Source organism: Hippopotamus amphibius, chromosome 11 (assembly GCF_030028045.1).
Source record: "Hippopotamus amphibius kiboko isolate mHipAmp2 chromosome 11, mHipAmp2.hap2, whole genome shotgun sequence".
In the NCBI taxonomy this organism is placed as follows: domain Eukaryota; kingdom Metazoa; phylum Chordata; class Mammalia; order Artiodactyla; family Hippopotamidae; genus Hippopotamus; species Hippopotamus amphibius.
In genome coordinates this window covers 38,716,960-38,738,180 of record NC_080196.1, presented here as the reverse complement: position 1 = coordinate 38,738,180, position 21,221 = coordinate 38,716,960, and the positions used below count along the sequence as shown (strand labels likewise).

General features: G+C 40.1%; 1 protein-coding gene across 4 annotated transcripts in view; it reads right to left on the bottom strand.

Moving 5' to 3' along the window:
• BTBD9 (BTB domain containing 9) overlaps nt 1–21,221 on the bottom strand; it is a 404,849-nt gene that overhangs the window by 71,810 nt on the left and 311,818 nt on the right. For all 4 annotated transcript variants that reach the window (XM_057698346.1, XM_057698348.1, XM_057698345.1 and 1 more), the window contains one exon: nt 5,385–5,492. In XM_057698346.1, coding sequence (XP_057554329.1) covers nt 5,385–5,492 — 108 coding nt within the window. The remainder of the gene's footprint in view (nt 1–5,384; nt 5,493–21,221) is intronic.

The following is a 21,221-nucleotide window of genomic DNA, read 5'->3' as shown; positions in this document are numbered from 1 at the left end:
AAAGAAGCAATTAGGAACTCCAGGAAAACAAAAAGCTGGTTAACATGAAGCTATTTATTCAGCATTTGTGGAATACTTCTGAACACTTGGAAGAAAACTGAATCTGTGATCTAAACACAGTACAATTCTTCTAAGAGGGACACAAGTTTAGTGACATAGAACAGCATTTCCCTCACTACAGAGCCACATAGTAAGCAATGTTTATATAATCATAATACTATAATAAGTTCTTACTGGTTTCCCCTTTTCAGGATCAGTTTATAGCCAACACATGGAAGATTTAAATAAGTCAAAAAACAAAAAAAAGTATCATAAATCTTCACAATGTCAATGAGGTGGGACAGCTAACAGATGGGGAGAGAGAGAAATGTAGGGGTGGTAATTTCTTTACTAACATAGCAGGGAGTCAAGAAATACTATCTACAATTGATGGATCAAAAATAGAGGTTTAAGTATATTGTTTAATTTTAAAGGATAAGTAATAATAGAACTAAAAAGAAAAACATAACTAACAAAAAATGAGGAGTGGTTAAGTGAGCTAAATTCCTCATTTTTTTTAAAGCAAAGAGTTAGGAAGTTGATAGAGATATAGAAATATTTATAATTGAGAAGTTATAACAACTAAAAAATAGTCAAAATTAGTTACTTCTAAGGAATGAAACAGAAGATGGGAGGGTAAAAATTTACTTTTCACTTATTTCTTTTTGGACTGTTGAAAATAACTTTTCATGGGCATGTTTACATTTGTAATAAAAAAAACCTGATGTTAGTATTTTACTGTACTGACACAGATTTAGGGCTCAGCATTTTAGAAGACAGTAGAGAAAAGGAATCAATGATTAAAAAGTGAAATAAGGTTAAAAGGTACAGGAACAGATTATGTGAAAAAAGAGCATAAAAAGCAATTTTATAAAATCAGCCAATATATTTGTGAAAACATGGATAAACCTTGAGGGCATTATGCTAAGTGAAATAACTCAGACAGAGAAAGACATATATTGTATGATCTCACTTATATGGGAATCTAAAAAAACCAAACTCATAGAAACAGAACACTTTGGTGGTTGCCAGGGGCTAGGGAGTGAGAGAAATGGGAGAAGGTGGTTAAAAGGTACAAGCTTCCAATTATAAAATAAATAAGTTCTGGGGATGTAATGTACAGCATGGTGACCATAGTTAACAATACTGTACTGTATATTTCAAAGTTACTAAGAGAGTAGATCTTAAAAGTTCTCACCATAAGAAATAAAATTATAACTAGGTGAGGTGATGGATGGTAAACTTATTGTGGTGATCATTTTGCAATATATACATATACCAAATCATTGTGTTGTACACCCTAACCTTATACAATGTTATGTACCAATTACATCTCAATAAGCTGGGAAAACCCCCAATTCAGTCAATACAAAAACAGGATTATCTATGATTGAAAATGAGCCTTTATCCTGAAAGCTCCAACTATAGCAGAATGGACTTAGAACACCAAAAAAGGAAACCACCCTAACCCAGGAGCAGGGAACTTACAGGGAGACATTGGAGAATTTCATTCCCTAGGTCTTTTTCAGAGGACAGCAAAAATCTGTCCTCTGATTTCTTGACTAGGTAGGATGCTATCAACAGGCAGCGCTGTGATTTCTAAAAGTCCTATAGAATTCAATTTATAACATGAATCACATACTTCATTTCACCAAAAACCAGGCTAGAATACTTGAAGCTAATAGGATCCTCTCTTGAGGACTGCTCTGGAGAATATTAGTGAAGAAGGAAAGGCTTTCTTCTTTTATTATCTGCCTATCTTCTGTAAGATGTTATAGAAAAACCCAAACGAACTTCTTGGCCAACCCAACACATCTTTTAAGACCTAATTCAAAAATGGGAGGCACAACAGATTCAGGTTATGTCTATAAACATTAAATCATAATCTTTGGCTCCACTGATTCCTAGAGGATTAACAGGCACTTGCCTTCTTGCTACTACTCTTGTTCTTCTAATATGTTATTTATTAACTTGTAAAACACTTACTGCTATAGCATCTGAGTGCTAACATATAAGGTTAAAAACATTTAAATTATTGAAACCCACCAACTAATGGAAACAAAGAATTAAAAAGAGGAAAAAAAAGATGCTGATGGCTTAATGCAAGGCTACTGGGAGAGGATCTAATGAGTGAATGGGTTTTTTTTTTTAAGCTCTTTATTGGAATATAATTGCTTTACATTCTTGTGCCAGTTTTTGAAGTACAACAAAGTGAATCAGCTGTATTTATACATGTATCCCCATATCCCCTCCCTCCCAGGACTCCCTCCCACCCTCCCTATCCTGGCCCTCTAAGTCATCACCCATCATCAAGTTTATCTCCCAATGTTATACAGCAACTTCCTACTAGCTATCTATTTTACATTTGGTAGTATATGTATGTCAATGCTACTCTCTCACTTCGTCCCAGCTTCCCCTTCGCCCTCTCCCAACCCTGTGTCCTCAAGTCCATTCTCTACATCTACATCTTTATTCTTGCCCTGTCACTGGGTTCATCAGTACCTTTTTTTTAGATTCCATATATATGAGTTAGCATACGGTATCTGTTTTTCTCTTTCTGGCTTACTTCACTCTGTGTGACAGTCTCTAGGTCTATCCACATCATTACAAATAACTCAATTTCATTCCTTTTTATGGCTGAGTAATATTCCATTGTATATATGTGCCACATCTTCTTTATCCATTCATCTGTTGATGGGCATTTAGGTTGCTTCCATGTCCTGGCTATTGTGAATGGGTTTTTGAATAAAGAAAGATCCATTTAAATAAATATAAAATTATGATATGTACCTTGTCAGTAGTCAACCAGTTCTTGTTAAAAACCCAACTGTACAACACCTTTAACAGGGGGACATAAAAGAGATGAGGAATCCAATTTATAACACATAAAATGACAGAAGAGATGGATGATGGTAACTGGTGAGATGTGTAAAAGATGAGGAAGCAGAGGGTCTGATCTGTTAGCTGTATATCCAATAAGCAATGACTCTGGAAAGATAAATGGGTGGTTGTTCATGGGCCTTGAAGGCCTTCCTAGTATATAAAAAGGGTTCTGGGAGCTTGGAAATAAATGAATCACTGCATTTCTCAGTTTTTATCACCCACCTTGGCTTAGCAATGCTTTGGGTTCTAGGAGGGAATATGGTACTGAAGAAAGAGGCCTTCATTTTCTCTTTTATAAAATGAGGACAATATCCCACACAAGGTGTTTTGTATTCAGGATAAAATACATGTAGGTAAAGGAATACTAGTTACTAAATAATTGTTAGTTTTTTTATGCTATGATAGAGATGGCTATAAGATTTGTGCTCCACTGAGAAGTGGCTGCGCAGCCAGGAGCTGACTATTTTTCCAAGTCCTACTAGCATCTAGTGTGGCAACTGACTAGTTCTCCCCAATGGAACGCAAGTGGAAGTGATGTTCACTACATCCAAGCCAAGGCTGTTCAGAACCAGGTTTACCTTCTTTCTGCTCTTTCCCCATCTGCTGTGAGATGCAGATGATGCTGATAAGGCCCTAAATGATGGCAGACCCACAAGAAGGAAGACACCCGGGCTCTCAAATCATCTGTGAACAGCCACTTGACAGCTAGGAATACTGAGTGACTGAGAAGTACACTCTTGTGTTAAGCCACTGACATATTGAAGCCACTATTTGTTATACTAGCAAGTGTTACCCTAACCTAATACAAACATGCTACATAATTACTATAATAATAATGGTGAGGATGTCAGACACTGCATCAAACAAGCCATCATTAATGCTATTATGAAATTTTGAAAAGACATTCAACATCATTAGCCATCAGGAAAATGCAAATTAAACCCACAATGAGATGCCACCTCACTCCCACTAGGATGGCTGTGAACAAAAAGACAGACAATAACAAGTACCGGCAAGAATGTGGAGAAACTGAAACCTTGATACACTGCTGGCAGGAATGGAAAATGGTACAGTTGTTGTGGAAAAGTTTGGCAGTTCCTCAAAAACTTAAACACAGTTACTATACGACCCAATAATTCTACTCATAGGTATACACATAAGAGAACTGAAAACATATGTTCACACAAAAACTTGTACGGGAATGCTCATAGCAGCAATATTCATAATAGCCAAAAAGTAGAAACAATTCAAATGTTCATCAGCTGATAAATGGATAAATAAAATGTGCTATATACATATATTCCCACATTAGGGAATACTATTCAGTCATAAAAAGGAATGAAGTACTAATACAGGTTATAACATGAATGAACCCTGAAAACACTGTACTAAGTGAAAGAAGCCTGGAACAAAAGATCACATATTATATGATTCCATTTACATGAAATATCCAGAGATGCAAATCCACAGTGAAGGAAAGCAGATTACTGGATGCTGGAGCTATGGGGGCTGGAGGGAGATGGGGAGACTGTAACAGGCAGGAGGTCTCTTTCAGGGGTGATGAAAATGTTTCAGAACATTAGATAGTCGTGATGATGGCACAACTCTGAACATACTAAAAACCACTGAATTGTACAATTTAAAAGGGTGAATTCCATGGTATGTGAATCATATAACAATTAAAATAAAAAAAGAAATCTCAGCTCTTTGCTTTATCTTGCCTCCCAGAGCATCTGGCTTTACACAAAAAGGCACTGAGCTCTTTTCGGGTAATGACTGGGAAAAGGTATGAGGGAACCTTCTAGGATGCTGCAGATGTGCTCATTTCAATCTGAGTGGTGGTTACATTCCTTCTTAGCATGATTCTAGGCTGGTCAGAACTCAGAATCCTTCTACCTGGCTTCCCTCACAATCAGGCAAGGTCAAACAGAGCCCCAATGCCATATGCATGAAATGTCTCTGTTTCCTACAGAAAGATACAAACTTTCCTTAGTTTAGGTAACAGTGTAACTAACATGGAGAGGAGATAAATATTTAAAGGTAACCCTGAGAATAACAGGGTGGGGAATAAGTGAGAGTCCCAGAATACTACTAAAGTGTGTACTGCATCAGCAAAGATCTCTAAAGAGGAAAAAAGTCCTGAAGGGGTAGTGTGGAATGTGGGGGTAGGACCTGAGAGAGAACTGCATGTGGAAAGTATCTCTCTTTTCCCCGCTTAGATACATGCCATTTTTAAAAGTCAAGTTAAAACCACAAAATAAGGAATGCTTCTTTGGTCATATAAAGTAAATTCTCATCCAAGTACTTAATAGTCAAAACCAAAGTAAAGGATCATCAGAATGTTTTAACCTCCAAATAAGAATATAATTTGGTGCTTCCGTGAATCTTCATTGGAACATTCTGATTCCAGTGGAAAGACTTTCTTTTAAAATGGCATCAATTCCTGAAAGGATGCAACTTACTTGCAGGCGACTTTAGTTCTGTCGGCTACCATGGTCCACTGCTGCTGGTTGGTGGAAACCTCAACATAGTAGCTGTAGCTCCGATCATCACAGTCCCACAGTAATAACCTGAATAGAGGGAAAACATAAGAATGCTGTGAATGCTCTACCTGGCTCTTTCCTAAGGCTGTAGGTGTGAGGGAATCTATGTCTACTCTATGCTTCCAACCTGTCTCCTTTGCCCACGTACTTACAGGACTAAAGGAAGAAAATGAATCCCCAATAAAAGTATGATGGCAGAAGGTGGAGTTAGCCTGCAGTGAGAGGCTTGTTTCTTTAAAAATTTTATTTCACAAGTCACCCAACCCCAGGCAGCCTCTGTCCCCCAAATGGCAAAGATCTTCTGATTGGCTTATCAGGGAGATGTCCCCAAATCCTTCTTCCTAACTCTTCCAGCTCTCATCTCCAGTTAGCTCAGCTGAACAAACGTAACATCCTTGAGGCCACTGTTCATGGGGAAATCTGTGCTTTCTAATTGGTATTCTAAGTGGTAGTTACTAGTATGCCCCCAATGACCTTAAACATGTTTCAGGTGCCTTCTCATTCTGACCAGACTTTTTGCATAGCTTTGGTAAGATTATCTGATTGGGAGATACAGGCAAACATATATTCATCAGTAAAACTTTCTTATTTCTCAGAAACTGAATATATTGGTCCTGTTCTTCTTATCCCCCTTTTTAGCTCAGATAAGAACCAAAGTGACTATGTGATTTCATTTACTTGAAGCTCAAAAGAGACAAGATTTACCTATGGTGACAGGAGTCAGAATAGTAGTTATCTCTAGGGGAGGGAATGATTGGGAAAGGGAGAGAGAACCTTCTAGGAGGCTAGAAATGGGCTAATTGTGATCTAGTGGTAGTTACAAGGGTATATATGCATGTAAATATTCATCAAGCTATTCATAAAAGTTTTGTGCACTGTATGTATGTTATTCCTCAATTTAAAAACCAGAGTTAAAAAAGAATCTAAATATTATAATATGGAATCAGGCTACAGTCCAGCATTTTGCTTCTGACAGTGCCTCTGTGGTGAAAAATCACTGTTTTCCATAATTTCAGCCTCAAAAGTCCTTCCCAGACAAGATATCTATCTTATTGCTTTACAGTTGGGCATGCACATTTGTTTCCTCCACCAGCTAGAATAGAGTGAGTTCCCTAAAGACAATGTCTATGTCTTACTGGTTTTTCCACACCCAGGACTTAGCATAGTGTCTCACACAGAGCCTACACTCAGTGAATATTTGCTGAGCAAATATCAATAGATTATTGGTAACAACAATGATCATGATTATTATATAATGGCCAACATTTCTTTAATGCCTACCATGTGCCAGGCCCTATGTTAAATGCTCTATATAACTTATCCTTCCAAAAGTCCTCTTAGCAAGCATTATTATTCTCATCAAATTATATATGGTGAAAGTGAGGCTTAAAGCTGTTAAGTAATTTATCCAAACTCAGTGATGGTTCCAACCTGGTGTCCTGACCAAAGCCCCTTTCTGTAATCTGCTGTCAAATGTTTCCTTTACTCCCAGTTTATGTGTCTGGGTCATAATTTACAGCCTATAACCTATAACTCTACAAAAGTAGTTTGTATTATTTCTCCTTAATCCTGCAATCACAGTCAATGAAAATCCTTTGCACAAGTTCAGTTTAGTGTCACCTATAAAGCTATTACTGAGGATTAGAAATGTCACTGTGTTCCCCTTTCCCCTTACCCTTTGTTCCTTGTTTTCAACTGTAATTTTGTTTGCTATCAATGATGAAATTCACACTACTTAATATGATAAAATTCATCTTTTAAGTAGAGAAAACTGCTAAAAGCTTTTGGAAAGCATAAACAGATGTGTAATATGTATATACTACTGATTCTCTTGAACTCACTTGAGTATGTAATCACTCAAAGTACTCTCAATCAATCAGACAGGAATCCACTCTATTGTTTTCAGTGTCCAATAATTCTACTTTTAGATTATACCAGTGTGCCTGATAAGAAAGTGAATCATTTCCCTCATTAGTCATTTCCTCAAATATTACTCTAGTCTCTCAGCTCTTTATGCAGTTAGCCTATGTTAACTTATATTTATGTTGAATAACTTTTAAAAACATAATTTTTGCTTCTATGTCTGGTTTTCAGAATGAAAATAAGCCTTTTAGAAAGATCATTGATCTCTCTCTTTTGAAAAAATTCTACTCCAACAATGTGGGCTCTGTTTATAGAGTATGTTCCATATATGTTCCGGGATGAAATCATTCATAACTCTGCCAGAGTAGATTAAAACCAGGGAAAAAAACTTCAAAATAATTAACCATTCTCCTTAATAGCCCTGGTGACAGGCTTTTTGGGAGATGATGTTGAGACTGTTCCCCCAATGGAATTCTGGATTATTTATGGAGAGCCAGTTTTATCATAATCCATATCCTTCTGGATAATCATGAGTTAGTGTTTCTACCAGTATATCCAAATGAAAATAATCAGCCCCTTTTGGGATAAAATCTAAACAGATCTTCAAATATTTCACGGAACAAGACTGCCCCAAGGATATGGGATATGGAGAAGATAAAAGGAAGACCAATTATGAGTAAGTTTCATAAATGCTCTACTACAGATTCTTAAAGTAATAGCAGACTAAAAGAATTATTTATTTATTTATTTATTTATTATTTTTTGGGGGGGTACACCAAGTTCAATCATCTGTTTTCATACACATATCCCCGTATTCCCTCCCTTCCTTGACTCCCCCCCCTCGAGTCCCCGCCACCCCCCCCACCCCAGTCCTCTAAGGCATCTTCCATCCTCGAGTTGGACTCCCTTTGTTATACAACAACTTCCCACTGACTATCTATTTTACAGTTGGTAGTATATATATGTCTTTGCTACTCTCTCGCTTCATCTCAGTTTCCCCTTCACCCCCTGCCCCCTCCCATACCTCGAGTTCTCCAGTCCATTCTCTATATCTGCGTCCTTGCTCTTGTCACTGAGCTCATCAGTACCATTTTTAGATTCCGTATATGTGAGTTAGCATACACTATTTGTCCTCTTTCTGACTTACTTCACTCTGTATGACAGATTGTAGATCTATCCACCTCATTACCTATAGCTCCATCTCATCCCTTTTTATAGCTGAGTAATATTCCATTGTGTATATATGCCACATCTTCTGTACCCATTCATTTGTTGATGGGCATTTAGATTGCTTCCATGTCCTGGCTATTGTAAACAGTGCTGCAATAAACATTATGGTACAAGTTTCATAAAAGAATTTTTTAAGTTGTGCACATTGTGCCTTACAGTAACGAATTCTATAAAGTCCTCCAATTTCTTTCAAGGTAAAATGAAGATCACCTGTAATTCCAGTAATTTTGTAAACACATACACATGGTGCAAATTGCTTCTTTGCTTAATGACCTATTATGAATATCTTTTTTTTATTTGCATCATCAAATATTCTTCCTCGTCATATGTACTGGTTTCATAGAATTTCACTGTATGGATGCCCCCTAATTTACTTAATTAGTCTCTTACTGTTGGACACTTAGGTAGTTGATAATACTGCACTTATGAAGCCTCTGTGATGAATATTCTTAAGCTAAATCTATGGTTACTGCCTTTGAAAGTTGTTATAAGTGAAACTCCTGGAGCAGGGCTTGATATGTATTATAAAATAGCTGCACACCTGTCCCCTCGCCCCCAACGACAGTCTGTACTAATTTACACTCACACTACCAGCAATGTATAAAAACCCCTGTTTCTGTGCATCATCACCAGTATTGTGTATTATCTTTGAAAATACTGCCAATTTGATAGATGAAATATATCTCATTACTTTAATTTGAAGCTTTTTACTTATCATTGAACTTGAACATTTCACCCATTTCCTACTTATATTTATCCTTTTGTTAATGACTTACAAGATGCCCTTTATATTTAAAGGATATTAATCCACTGCCTATCACAGTATGCATGCTGAAGATATTAATTTTTATTAGCCTACTCTATCGATTTTTACCTCAATAATTTCTCCTGGCCTAAATTCCTTTTTCTGAACAGCAGCCAAGTGCACATACTGGTTGAGACATCTCCTCTCTATTCCTCTATGAAGAGTCCCTGGGGGCTGGAAATGTGGGGTCAGGGTGACTCCTGAGTGGAAAAAGGACACTGATGAATCTCAGGTTGTCAAGCGAGGGCTCAGACTCACCTACACATAGGAATTTTCAAGAGGGATTCTTTTTTTTTTTTAATTGAATGAAAGATTCTTTAAATTCTATAGTGCTCTACAATTTTCAAAAACTTCACACCCAGCATTTCATATAATCCCATAATAACCCTTTTAAAAATCCTCTATGCCTATATTGCCCCTTCCCCTCATCTTTCCCCCACTGGTAGCCACTAGCTTATTCTCTATATAGCAGGGATTCTAATTTATGTGCCAGGATGCATAGTTGCTTGGAATGTTGGCTTAGCCAGGAATGAAAACCCCTCTGTTGATTCAACTGAAAAAAATGCAAGCACGGCTTAAGGACACTAAGGGAAAAAATGGCTCAATCTCTTTTTATTTCCCTTGGAGAGAAATTTTGTTCTAATAAGGCAAAACTGTAATGCCCACCAACTTCCTTCACTTCTTTCCCTGCCAGCAAAGTCTTTTTCTATATCTTTGCACCTGCAACAACACAACAATATTTCCAACTTGTAATCTGCCAGAAAAGGTCTGCCCAGTGAGCTGGCTCAGGACAGACACACTCCCTCTGACTTTAATTGAGAGTAGCTCCTTAAACATGCCCCTGACATCTACACACCCCTACCCGCACATCAAAAGCCATGTTCAAAAGGGGCTGAATAAAGGAAGCTGCTAGCCAAAATCTGTCGATGCAGATCGAGTCTGTGTTTAGCCGTGGCCACAGACCCCTCTACCTAATGAGCACTGCATGAAATGCCTGGTGATATAAAATGTTGTCTCCTCCATCTTCCTTATTCTTATTGTGGAATTTCCCTGAAAAGCAGTGAAGTGCTGGGCTTTTTTTTTTTTTAATTGATTAGCAGATGTGATTTTGCTTACATCTTCCATAAATGCTCTGGCTGGCTGCATACCATTGATTACTGGGGTTCAGTTTACAGAAACTAATTGCTCTCCTTGTTGGTGTTTTGATACAAAATTCAATAGCAAATATGTTTTCAAAACTCTTGTCTTTGTGGCTTGAGTCAGAAGCGACTTGAGGCAAACCCAGTGGACTGAGTTTTCCCTTCTTTAAAATAATTGCTCTCTCATCAGTCTGTGAAGAAAGTTTCCAAATTATAGCATTCTAATTGGAAAGTCTGCATTATGCATGTGATGACAAACTATGTTGTGCTGAATGGCATTTTTTTCATCCCTTTCTTAAGGGATTAATTCTGTGCCAGATTGTGAACAATGGCTGAGGTTTAACAGTTGAGATCAACAGCTTCTCCACTGAATTCGTGTCTTTCAAATCAGCAGCAACTGTCTGTTTTGCCTGCTTTTAACTGTCCATCATTTGTGGGAGACACCACTGGAAGGCCAGGGGTCAAGACTGCTGCTTTTGTCGAGTTTTCCTACTTGGGTGAAAACAGACAACTAAGGGAAGATCAACTGCCAAGATGTTAGTCATATAACAATAATTTATCATCAAATCCATTTCTAATCTCTCAGTCAAAATCAAAGGTACTTCTGACCTCAAAAACTTGTACAGACTATTCTTTGTTAAAAAAATCTCCAGAAATTAAGTTCCTCAGAAATAATTGTCTTCCATTCAACAATTCAACAAATATTTATTGAGTACTAAGTGACATTAGGCAAGTCACTTAACTTGTACTTCAGTTTCATCCCTTGTAAAATTAAAGGTCTAGATTTGATGGTTTCTAAGGGCTCTTCTAGTTCTAACATTTTGTAATTTTCTGCAGTAGTCTATGCAGTAGAGGGTTTTGGGTCTTTATTTTTATTTATTTTTTTGGCCTATCTGTCCATTACATAGTAACTCTCTCTCTCTCTCTCTCTCTCCTTCTCTTTCTTTGCTGTGCAGCATGCACGGGATCTTAGTTCCCTGACTAGGGATCAAACCCATGCCCTGTGCAGTGAAAGCGCAGAGTCTTAACCACTGGACCACCAGGGAATCCCAGTAGCTCCCCTCTTTGAGAACTGGCCCAACCTCAGGTATATGTAGAGAGTTCTTGAGCTCTGTAGACCCAGCTGCATTATAGGAAGACGCATGACCCTTGCTAGGCCAATCAGATTTCATATCAAAAATTTAGACATATAATTAAGATTTTAGCATAATTGGCTCTGTTCACTTAAAATGATGATAAAAATGTAGACATTCTGGAGTGACTCTCTCTCATCAGAAACTCAAAGAAGCGGAGAAAGTCATCTGCAGTGAGAAAGAAGCAAAGAAGACAGATGGTATGGCCCAGGAAGTGTTGTTGCAGGATTCCAACATCTGATTTTAGTCCCTATGGGGGCCACCAGAGTTCCTGCCTTAGTGTTCCATGAGAAATTTTCCAATCACTTTAATAAACTCACCATCTATGGCTTAAGCCATATTTACCTGGTTTCTGCAGCTTGGAAACAAAAGAGCCTAAGACACGCTCCTAGCAGAGTGCACGAGGCAGAAAAGAGTAGACGTTCCAATGATGAGGATGACGGTGATGACGTGATGGCTACGGGACCATACAGACTATGAGGTGAAGAGCAGGGATGGCGAGGAGGCTCACTCTGGGCAGCAACCTTTTCATTCAAATATGAAAGAAGATCCTCTGTTGAAGCTGAGATTGGGAGGATTGCATGTGGGGTGAAAAGCGAAACAGGCTTTGGAAGAGGCTCCATGGGGCTAGCCGAGCTGCAGGGAGGGGCCTTGTGAAGACTTAACAATCAGCATGTTTGATAACACTCTTCAGCAGTGGCAGTGAGGGAGCAGGAGGGGAGAGAGCAGGGTCGACAGTGACCAGGAAAAGACAGTCCAGGATCACAGAATGAAGGACAGCAAGAGCATTTAGCACTTCAGGCTGCTGAGGAGTTAATGGAGTCAGAAGGACTGGAGGTCAGGAAGCAAAGGAGCGGATGTGATGAACATGAAGGTGAGGGAGAAAGGTACGAAGTTCTGCTCACAAGGGGAAACTTCAGTGCTTTCACCTCGTTTGGAAGAATACAGTTACCACTCTCACTCTCCTGAATGAGGAGCAGAAAGACAAACATCGTGTTAGAGGCTCTGTCCTAATCTCTGCTTTTGAGAGGCAGGAGGGAGCCTGTAACAGCTGTTGGAAGGAATTAGTACAGCTTCAGAGGAATAACTTTACTGGTGAGAAACTGGGATTTTCCCAAAGATGAGAGGGATCCTAATGTCAGCTGTCACAAGGTTCAATTATGTAGCTTCCTCCTCAGGTGGGGAGCAAGGTCAAGCGGAGAAGAGCTGCTGGAAGGCCATAGGCCCAAAATGAGATTCTCAGCAGGCGACTGGAACCGAGAGCCAGCACTTTAACACAGCATGTGGATCAGACCGGGTAGCTGCCCTGCAGACTCCAGGCACGGGAACTCCCGAGGAGCAGCCACCCCGGGGGCCCTGCCTCTAAGTGGACCATAACCTCTCAGGGGAAAGGGGACACCAAGAGAAGAAGAAAATACTGACTGCTTGCCGGATGGAAGGGGAATGTGGGAAATACGTTAGCCAGAGGACATCAGAGAGTCCACGTACTGTCACATTGTTTAATCTCTCATATGTCTTAGAGGATGACTTCTCTTAGAAAGGAAGAAATACTGACACTGGCTAATAGTCTTCTTTTGCAGCTGGCGAGGGAAAAGGTAAGCACAAGCTCTCAGCTGTCTGGCACAGGCAGCTTCTGTGTTTAGTCACTGAAGTACCAGGATGAGCAAAGGTGAGGAGATGTGTACACGCAGGCTCCACTGCGCAGGCTAGTTCACTGAGAGAGAGGGAGAGATAAAAGGTGAGGCCTTCTCCCATCAAATCTTATATTCTATGTAGTATAATCTATTTAAGTTATCTGAAAGTGGAAAAATGCCAGTGGAGAATATACCTGCAGGATACGGCTACTTGGAAAGCTGGATGGGACACAACTTTGAGACAACACAAAACTACCAACTTTTAACAGCTAATTGAGACCATCATTTCACTCCTTGGAGGGATTAAGTTTTTAATTCCAAGTTTTAGGTGATGACATAAAAGGTAACAGCATACTACCAAACAGCATGGTTGCAGCTGCAATATTCAGTACACACTGAGTGTGGAAAGAATGGTGAACAGCTAATCATAATCTCACCTCACATTCACACAGACCTCAACGGTTTCAAAATGTTTTTGCATACATTATCACATTTGGGAAAAAAACAATTTATAATCAGCACATTTCCTGCTTTCAATGCAAATCTATTTTTCTAAGTTACTTGGTTAATTTTTTTACATGGGCTAAACACTGCCCAAGCAATCTTTTACTGTTTATTCAACCACTTGGCAAATCCTTTATTAATAAATAAGTTTTGGCCTAGGCTTAGATTTCATCCTACACAGTCAAATTTGATGAAAATTCTTTCATTTGATGCTTTCAGTGTGGATATATGAGAAAATCTTGTCCAGGCCAAACAGCCCTTGAGAAGAAAAGCAGTTTTCTTCTATTTTCCAAGGTGACTCTTTTCAATACAGCCCCTTCCTTAAGCAAGATGTTGGCATCAAAAATACCGGGAACCATTTCAAATGGTCTTGTTATATTTTAAAAGGTGAAGTCTCATTATGTTACAGACCTCCTTGGCAGTGGCATGCTAAGCAGGTACGTGGCCTTTACAGATCGTTCCCTATGTTTAAATTTGGCATCATCAATTCCCCTCTTGGCAGCAAGGCCAGCTTCCTTGATCTCAGCAGCTTCCTCGTCATGACGTGTATACACAGTCAGTGAGATTGGCCCGATTTGGCTCAACAGCAGGATTGGAAAAGGATGTGTAAGAGGTAGAAATGGAGAGGTCCTACCCAGACCACAGGGCTTAGCTCCTTAGGGATCAAGTCCAGCTGTATTTCAGCTTCATTTGCTGTTAGGGGCTGTTGTGCTTTTAAAAGGCCAGAACTAGTTTCTTCCATTAACAGCTGAAGGTAGTACGCATTTGTGTGAGCTTTCCTTTACCCTGTCCACAACTCTGTGAAATTACTAGGAGGGTGAGAAGAAGGCCACAGGCATGCTAAAGAGCTCTGAGCTCACTCATCTACCAGTTGAGCGGCAGGGGTTTTCCTTCCTGGATCTCTACTTACATTTCTGACTCCTGTGGAATGAGGTGGCCCCAGTGTGGTGGGGGAGTAAAGTTACCTGGTTCCAGGTTCCCCGCATACCACCACCCAATCCCCACCCCACAGCCCCTTCAGCTTTCAGGACCAAGTTCAGTCAGGAGGAACTGCCCTGATGGTGCTTCTGGAGGCAGGACCACGCATGGCTCATGGTCCCCAGTGCAGTGCCTTACAGATCATAAGCTCTACTGAGTTGAACTGAAAGAGACATGAGACAGGGCAGGCGAGGGTAATAGAAAGGAGTCGGAACTACAGGTAAATCACCCTTCTCACACGATGAGCTACCAGCACAGCATCTTTTAAGACTCTATATAGCCTGAGTTACATTTCAATCTGAACACACCCCTAGCCAGTCCTCCACCCCTACGCCCTTTTGGAGAGTCTCAGTTAAGAGATAATTTATGAAATATATCAACTCTGACTACTATTTCATCTCTTGAGCTCCTTTTCCTGCCCCTCCTCTGACCACTTGCTAATATGTGCCCACGTGCACAGAGCCTATAAAGCACCAAGAAGCAGAGCCAAAGGGAAATTTAATAAGCTCTACAGTTCCTTTTCAGTCCCTTGGGTCAGGTTTTCATAGGAATCCATGTCTGTGGGAGAACTCACAATTTAGCTACAGGCAGATCTCTGTATTCTCTCAACCTAGTGATAAAGGGAGAGAATGGAAGGGCAAAACAAGGTGGGAAGGCTAGACTCCAAATATTACAGGCCAGAGAACATTCCAGCAGGGATGAACTACAAGCCAAAACTCTTCCTATTCGGTCAGGTAATCTCTTTATTTTTGTTCTCACCAACTCTCTTCTCTGGTCTCTCTGAACACTGCCAGTACTATCTTCCCACAGCTCTCTTTCTTACCAGCCTGACCTTTTCACCCAAATCAGATCTGGGTTTCAATCTTTACCCCAGCTTCAAATCACCTTCTTTTCCCCACAGGGCACACTCTACCAAGTCCTGAGCTCTTGCTGAAAGTGATTTTAAAGCACTTGCCCATCCAATGCAAACCCCCATGCTCCTTCTGCCGTACCAGTGCTGCAGGACCAGTGCTGGCCCTGGCTCATCCCTCCTTCAGGTCCTCTTTCCTCCTGTCGCATCCCCAAATCTCGTATTTGTTCCGTTAGGTCCCGTACAATGAAATGCTTGCCTGCGCTCTCCCTCATATTTAACCAGCCTAAATTTCCTCCCTTTAAGTCCCTTCTCTACTGAACTTCCATCACGAAGTTCATCTTCTATGAAAGCTTTCACACGAAAACAACTACACTCTAAAACAGAAAAATAAAACTGTAATAAGTTGCAAGTGCTATAAAATTTAAACACTTAGAGTAAGTAGAGTATTCTATTTGAAGCTGGAGGTATCGGACAAATCATAATCCTCCATATGATATATGACATACTATTAAAATAAGGACATTAATTAGAATAATATAATAATACCTTCTTCACAAATATATAAAAGTGAGAATCCTAACAATGGTAAGTACTTATAAACAAATGATAAGTAATCAATTTAATAAATAACCGTGTGATAAATCTCTTGAAGAATGGCAAAAAGCAAGAAAAAAAGTGAGATTTTATGTAATTTTTTTATAACGGCTAGAGGGAAAAATGGCTAATTATGTTTTTCAATGGAATTCTTTTGATCACTGGCCACTCAGTACAGTTTTCTTGATCCAGGTCTTCAAAGCTGGGATCATAAGTTTTAATTCAAACGTCTTCAACTGAACATTAATAACTCTAACTTTTCTAACTGCTAAACAGCCATAATTAAATCAAACTGGTGTGGGTTACAGGACCAAAGGCTAAACGGGCAGTTGCCATTTTTTTTCCTGGAATCACCTATGCTATTTCCCTAGAGTAGAAGGCCCAGGCAAAGGCTCTGAATGGGGAGGGGTTGTGGTTCTCCCACTGCTGCAGAAGACGTGAGGGTACAGTTTCTGTCTCATAAATACTCACCAGAATTGCAGAGTAGCTTCCCCCTCCCTCCCACATTTGTTTGGTTGAAGGATCATCAGACAAGAGAAAAACACTCTCTCTTTGGAATGTATTCTGCAGGAGCTGCCTTTTTAGAAATAACCCTCCCAGGTGCTGACATGAATATTCACAAGAGTATGCTGGGCACAGGGGCCAGTCTCCATGCCACGTACACTAATCCTTCAAAACGTATTCCAGGCAAGCTTTTACTAGGGTAAACTCCTGTACAGAAGCTGGGCCTTCCAGTGATGGATACTGGATGGCTGAAAGGAGAAAATCTGAGTGAAGGAGGCAGAGATGAATAAATCACTCATATCCATCTAAGGCCCTGCTGCAGCTAGACTTGCCATTTTGACTCAAGCACAGCATGAGGCTTCATTAGAATACTGTACTCTGTGAATTAAACTGTTTCTTTTGTTTATCTGGCTTATCCTTCCTCATCAAGAAAAACAAACATTTATCTCCCCTGTGACCCATAGCCTTATCTGTTGGACCCCCTTTTTACTTTCTTCTTGTTTGGCAGAAAGGACCTACACAGGCATCCCAAGAACACAGTTTTGGTACCACGCAGGCACACACACATGCACACACACACAAACATATCACCCTACTCCACTCTACATCACTGCCCTGACTCACATTCAAAAAGGTATAGGCAGGGGCTTCCTAGATGGTGCAGTGGTTAAGAATCCACCTGCCAATGCAGGGGATCCAGGTTCAATCCCTGCTCCAGGAAGATCCCACATGCCAAGGAGCAACTAAGCCCATGCACCACAACTACTGAGCCTGTGCTATTGAGCCCATGTGCTGCAACTACTGAAGCCCATGTGCCTAGAGCCCATGCTCCACAACAAGAGAAGCCATGGCAATGAGGAGCCCACGCATCACAACGAAGAGTAGCCCCCACTCACCGCAACTAAAGAATGCCTGCTCACAGCAGCAAAGACCCAACACAGCCAAAAAAATTAATTAATTAATTAATTTAAAAAAAGAAAAGGAAAAAAAGAAAAAAGGTATAGGCAGAAAAGATTAAGAACCTCACAAACCAGGGAAGGAATCATGCCCAAGGTGGTGAGATCACAGACTTCTCAGGATCCTCCCACTCTGATACTGAATCCCCAAGAGTCAACACTGAGGTTCATGCTGGGGGGCAGAAGGGGACCTGGCTAAGGCAGCCTGTATGAGTCACACATGAAACTGTTAAAACTAACACTCTTCAGATACTCAGTGTTTTTAAGTGTCTGGGGCTGGGAAACATCCCTGGGCTAACTTCTAAGGAGCTGGTGCTGGAACTGCTCCAGCTGTAAGCACACTTTGTGCCCTAATAGCTTAGGGCACTCAGGAGCTTGGGGGATCCTGGCAAGTCAAAGGAAGAAGGAATGCGAGCAAGGGAGAAGAAAACGGTGTAGCTTCAGTGACATTCTCAACCAAGTTCTCTCCTCAGCCTATTTGGACCACAAAGGGCTCCACTAACTCTCCTTCAGCCTCTGATGGACACAAGGACATTCCAAGGCAATATGTAACAGTGGCATCAGAGGGGACCAGAGTCCCAACTCTGCCTCTATCTTGTAACCTTATCCTCTCAGACTTATAATCTGTTAAATGGGGTATGAGGGTAGGGGAAGAGAGGGAGATAGAGTCTCATCTGGATGATCTATGGTGCTTTGTTTCTTTAATCTTTTTTTTCTTTTAATTAAAAAGTAATACATGATAAATCCTTTGGTACTTCTTATAAAGTATCCGTAATAAAAAGGTGTTTACTAAACACAAAAAAATTTAAACCAATATTTTTAAAAATATTCTTTAGTAGCAGAACCCCTTTTATAAACAACACCTTAGAAGAACCTCATTAGCCATAACAGATAAAAGTGGAACTGCTCTACTAAGGTCAGCTTTGGGACTGAAGCCTCATCTGCCAGACTTCCTACGGTGGCAGCCTCCAAGGCTCATCCCCCATAAAGCACAGCAGGAAAACCACTGGGCCATGGTGTATATCTTGACCCCAAACTAAATGCTGATAGTAATGTTCATATCTTTTAGTAACAGGCTTATAAATATTATTATTCACCTTTTTGGAAACCATGAAAGACAAATGACTTCCCTAATTCTTCACTTCTGCCTTTATAGACTAGAGCTGTTAGTGAGGAAAGTAGCTGAACAGATAGAGTATTGGTAAACTATGGCCTGTGGCTGCCTCTTTTTGCAAATAAAGTTTTATTGGAACACAGCCAAGCCCTTTCATCAGAGCTGAGCAGTTGTGACAGAGACTATAGCATGCAAAGTCTAAAACTACTATCTAGTAATAAAGGTATGGAAAAAGTTTGCCAATGACAGGAACAGACAGAAAACTAAAGCTCTTCTTATTGAGCAGTAAAGAGTTATGGCAGCAAGGTAAGAAATAAAGGTATAGTTTAAGGCTGAGGTTAGCCCAGAAATGGCTAAAATCCCTTTATTCTGCTGAAAGTGTTTCAATAGATTTTCATGTGGCAAATTCCACATGGAGTTTTTAGATTCTGCTATAGTCCTAATCCCATCATTGTTACTGTGACAACTGTACTGTACTTGGCTTGCTTTTCGCGGCAAGTTTCTGATATTTCTGCTAAGAGTAAAAGAAAAGGAAGCAAGGAAGGGAAGGATGGAGGGAGGAAGAAAAAATTCCAGTTAAGAAGGAAAATCTGAAAACCATTCCCAAACCCTCTCTGTACCCTGGACTGATGAAGTGCCTAGGCACTACATTCTCAAAAGGAAGATACTGGCAAGCAGAACAGTCACTCACCAACACCCTCCATATCTCTACTAAACAGCATGGAGGCAGTAGGGTAGGGTAAAGAAGTTATAGAGACCTTTAAAGTCATTAAATAACACACACACAAAAGTCATATAGTCAAAGATAAGGCAGTTAATGTGACAGTAGTGAAACACTAATATCTCAGTTATACAGGAAGATGACATCACAGACCAAACCACACCAATTAGGTAGACATGGCTGTTTATTGGTCACCAGGAGAAAATGGATTTGTAAGGCTCTATCCCCTTGCTATCTCTCTAGTGCTGTCTACTGTGATTATAAAAAGCATCTTACAAGGTATCTGACCAGGGCAGTCTATGACCACAGAACAATAAAAACCTTAGAGTGCTTGGTGTTTTAACAAAACTACTCATTTGGAATCTTTAATGAAACCAATTTTAAACGTTCTTCCCAAATAGTTCCAATCTCCATGAATTCCCTACTTTTTCTTTGAGTCTTAAGATATACAGCTGAAATCTCACTATAGTGAACACAATCATCACAAAGCAATTTACCTATTCTACCAAGAATGCTACTATCAACAAGATGTTATTTACTGGGTCACTGCCAATTCTCAAACAATTCTCTATAGATAATGCTTTATCTATTTCTAATAGGACTATTATGAATTTCCGAATAAAGACACTATTTGATTATAGATGCTTTATTATTGTTTTAAACCTTAGAGAAGACATGAATACAGAAAGTGAGATATCAAGAAGAAAACTGACAAGTGTTTGCATTAGAGACATTGGGGGACAATTAAATGATATATGCCTAAGCGACTTAGGAACAAGATCTATTATCTTAGTTGTTAGACCATAACTACTCCTTCCCACAAGGTTCTTGAGGTGAGTACACGCCAAGGAAAGTCCCAGCAAGTGGGAAGCAAAGGGACACTTTATTGCTAGTAGAATCTTTGGCCCCAAACTCTAATCAAAAGGCATAAGACATGGAGCGCTTCCTTTTCCCAAGTTGATCATGCCTGAACAGCTTCACCCAAAGCAAGCTAGGAGGCCTGTTCCGTCCCTTTTCCACACCCCAACCTTATTCTTGCTTCTTACCACTACAATTTAAGGAAGGATCAACTCAACACACATTCTAGTACCAAGAAAACAGAGTGGGTACAGGAGAGATCATGGTCCCCTGCTGCCTAGCACTGAGCTATCCCTGAGCTGAGGCAGTGAACTTACCCTGGCCACCCTAAAAGATAGAAGAGGAAGTTAAGAATGCCCAAGGAGAGGAAAGGATAGGTCTGCTTGCTGTGAGGACAGAAGGGAGGAGAGACAGATAGGGGAGAGGTAGAAACAAAGAGGGAAGACAGGGCCTCTTTCTAGCAGAATTGGTCCTGGCCCATGCCACGTAGGGCCGAGTGGAAGACAAGAGACACAAGAAGTGCTTCCACTGAACTGTGGCCCACTCTCACTCCTGAAAACTCACCCATTTGATCAGCATCTCCCCTGGAAAGGGACCAAATGTTTTGACCATTCTGGGGAGGAGTGAAATGGGGATAGGGAGAGGTACAAAGAAATGGTGGTAGGAAAAGCAGAGGGTGTTTTAATTTTTTCTCCCAAGATCTAGAATTGTGGTATGGCTATAATCACCCTCCCACTTACTGTACTTCTCATTTCAACAGAAATATTCATTGTAATCCTACAAATACCACATTCCAAGACTTAGGAGGAAAAGACTGGAGGTGGTATGACAGTTATTGTCCAATATCCCCTTGGAAAGTCAGGGGTCTTT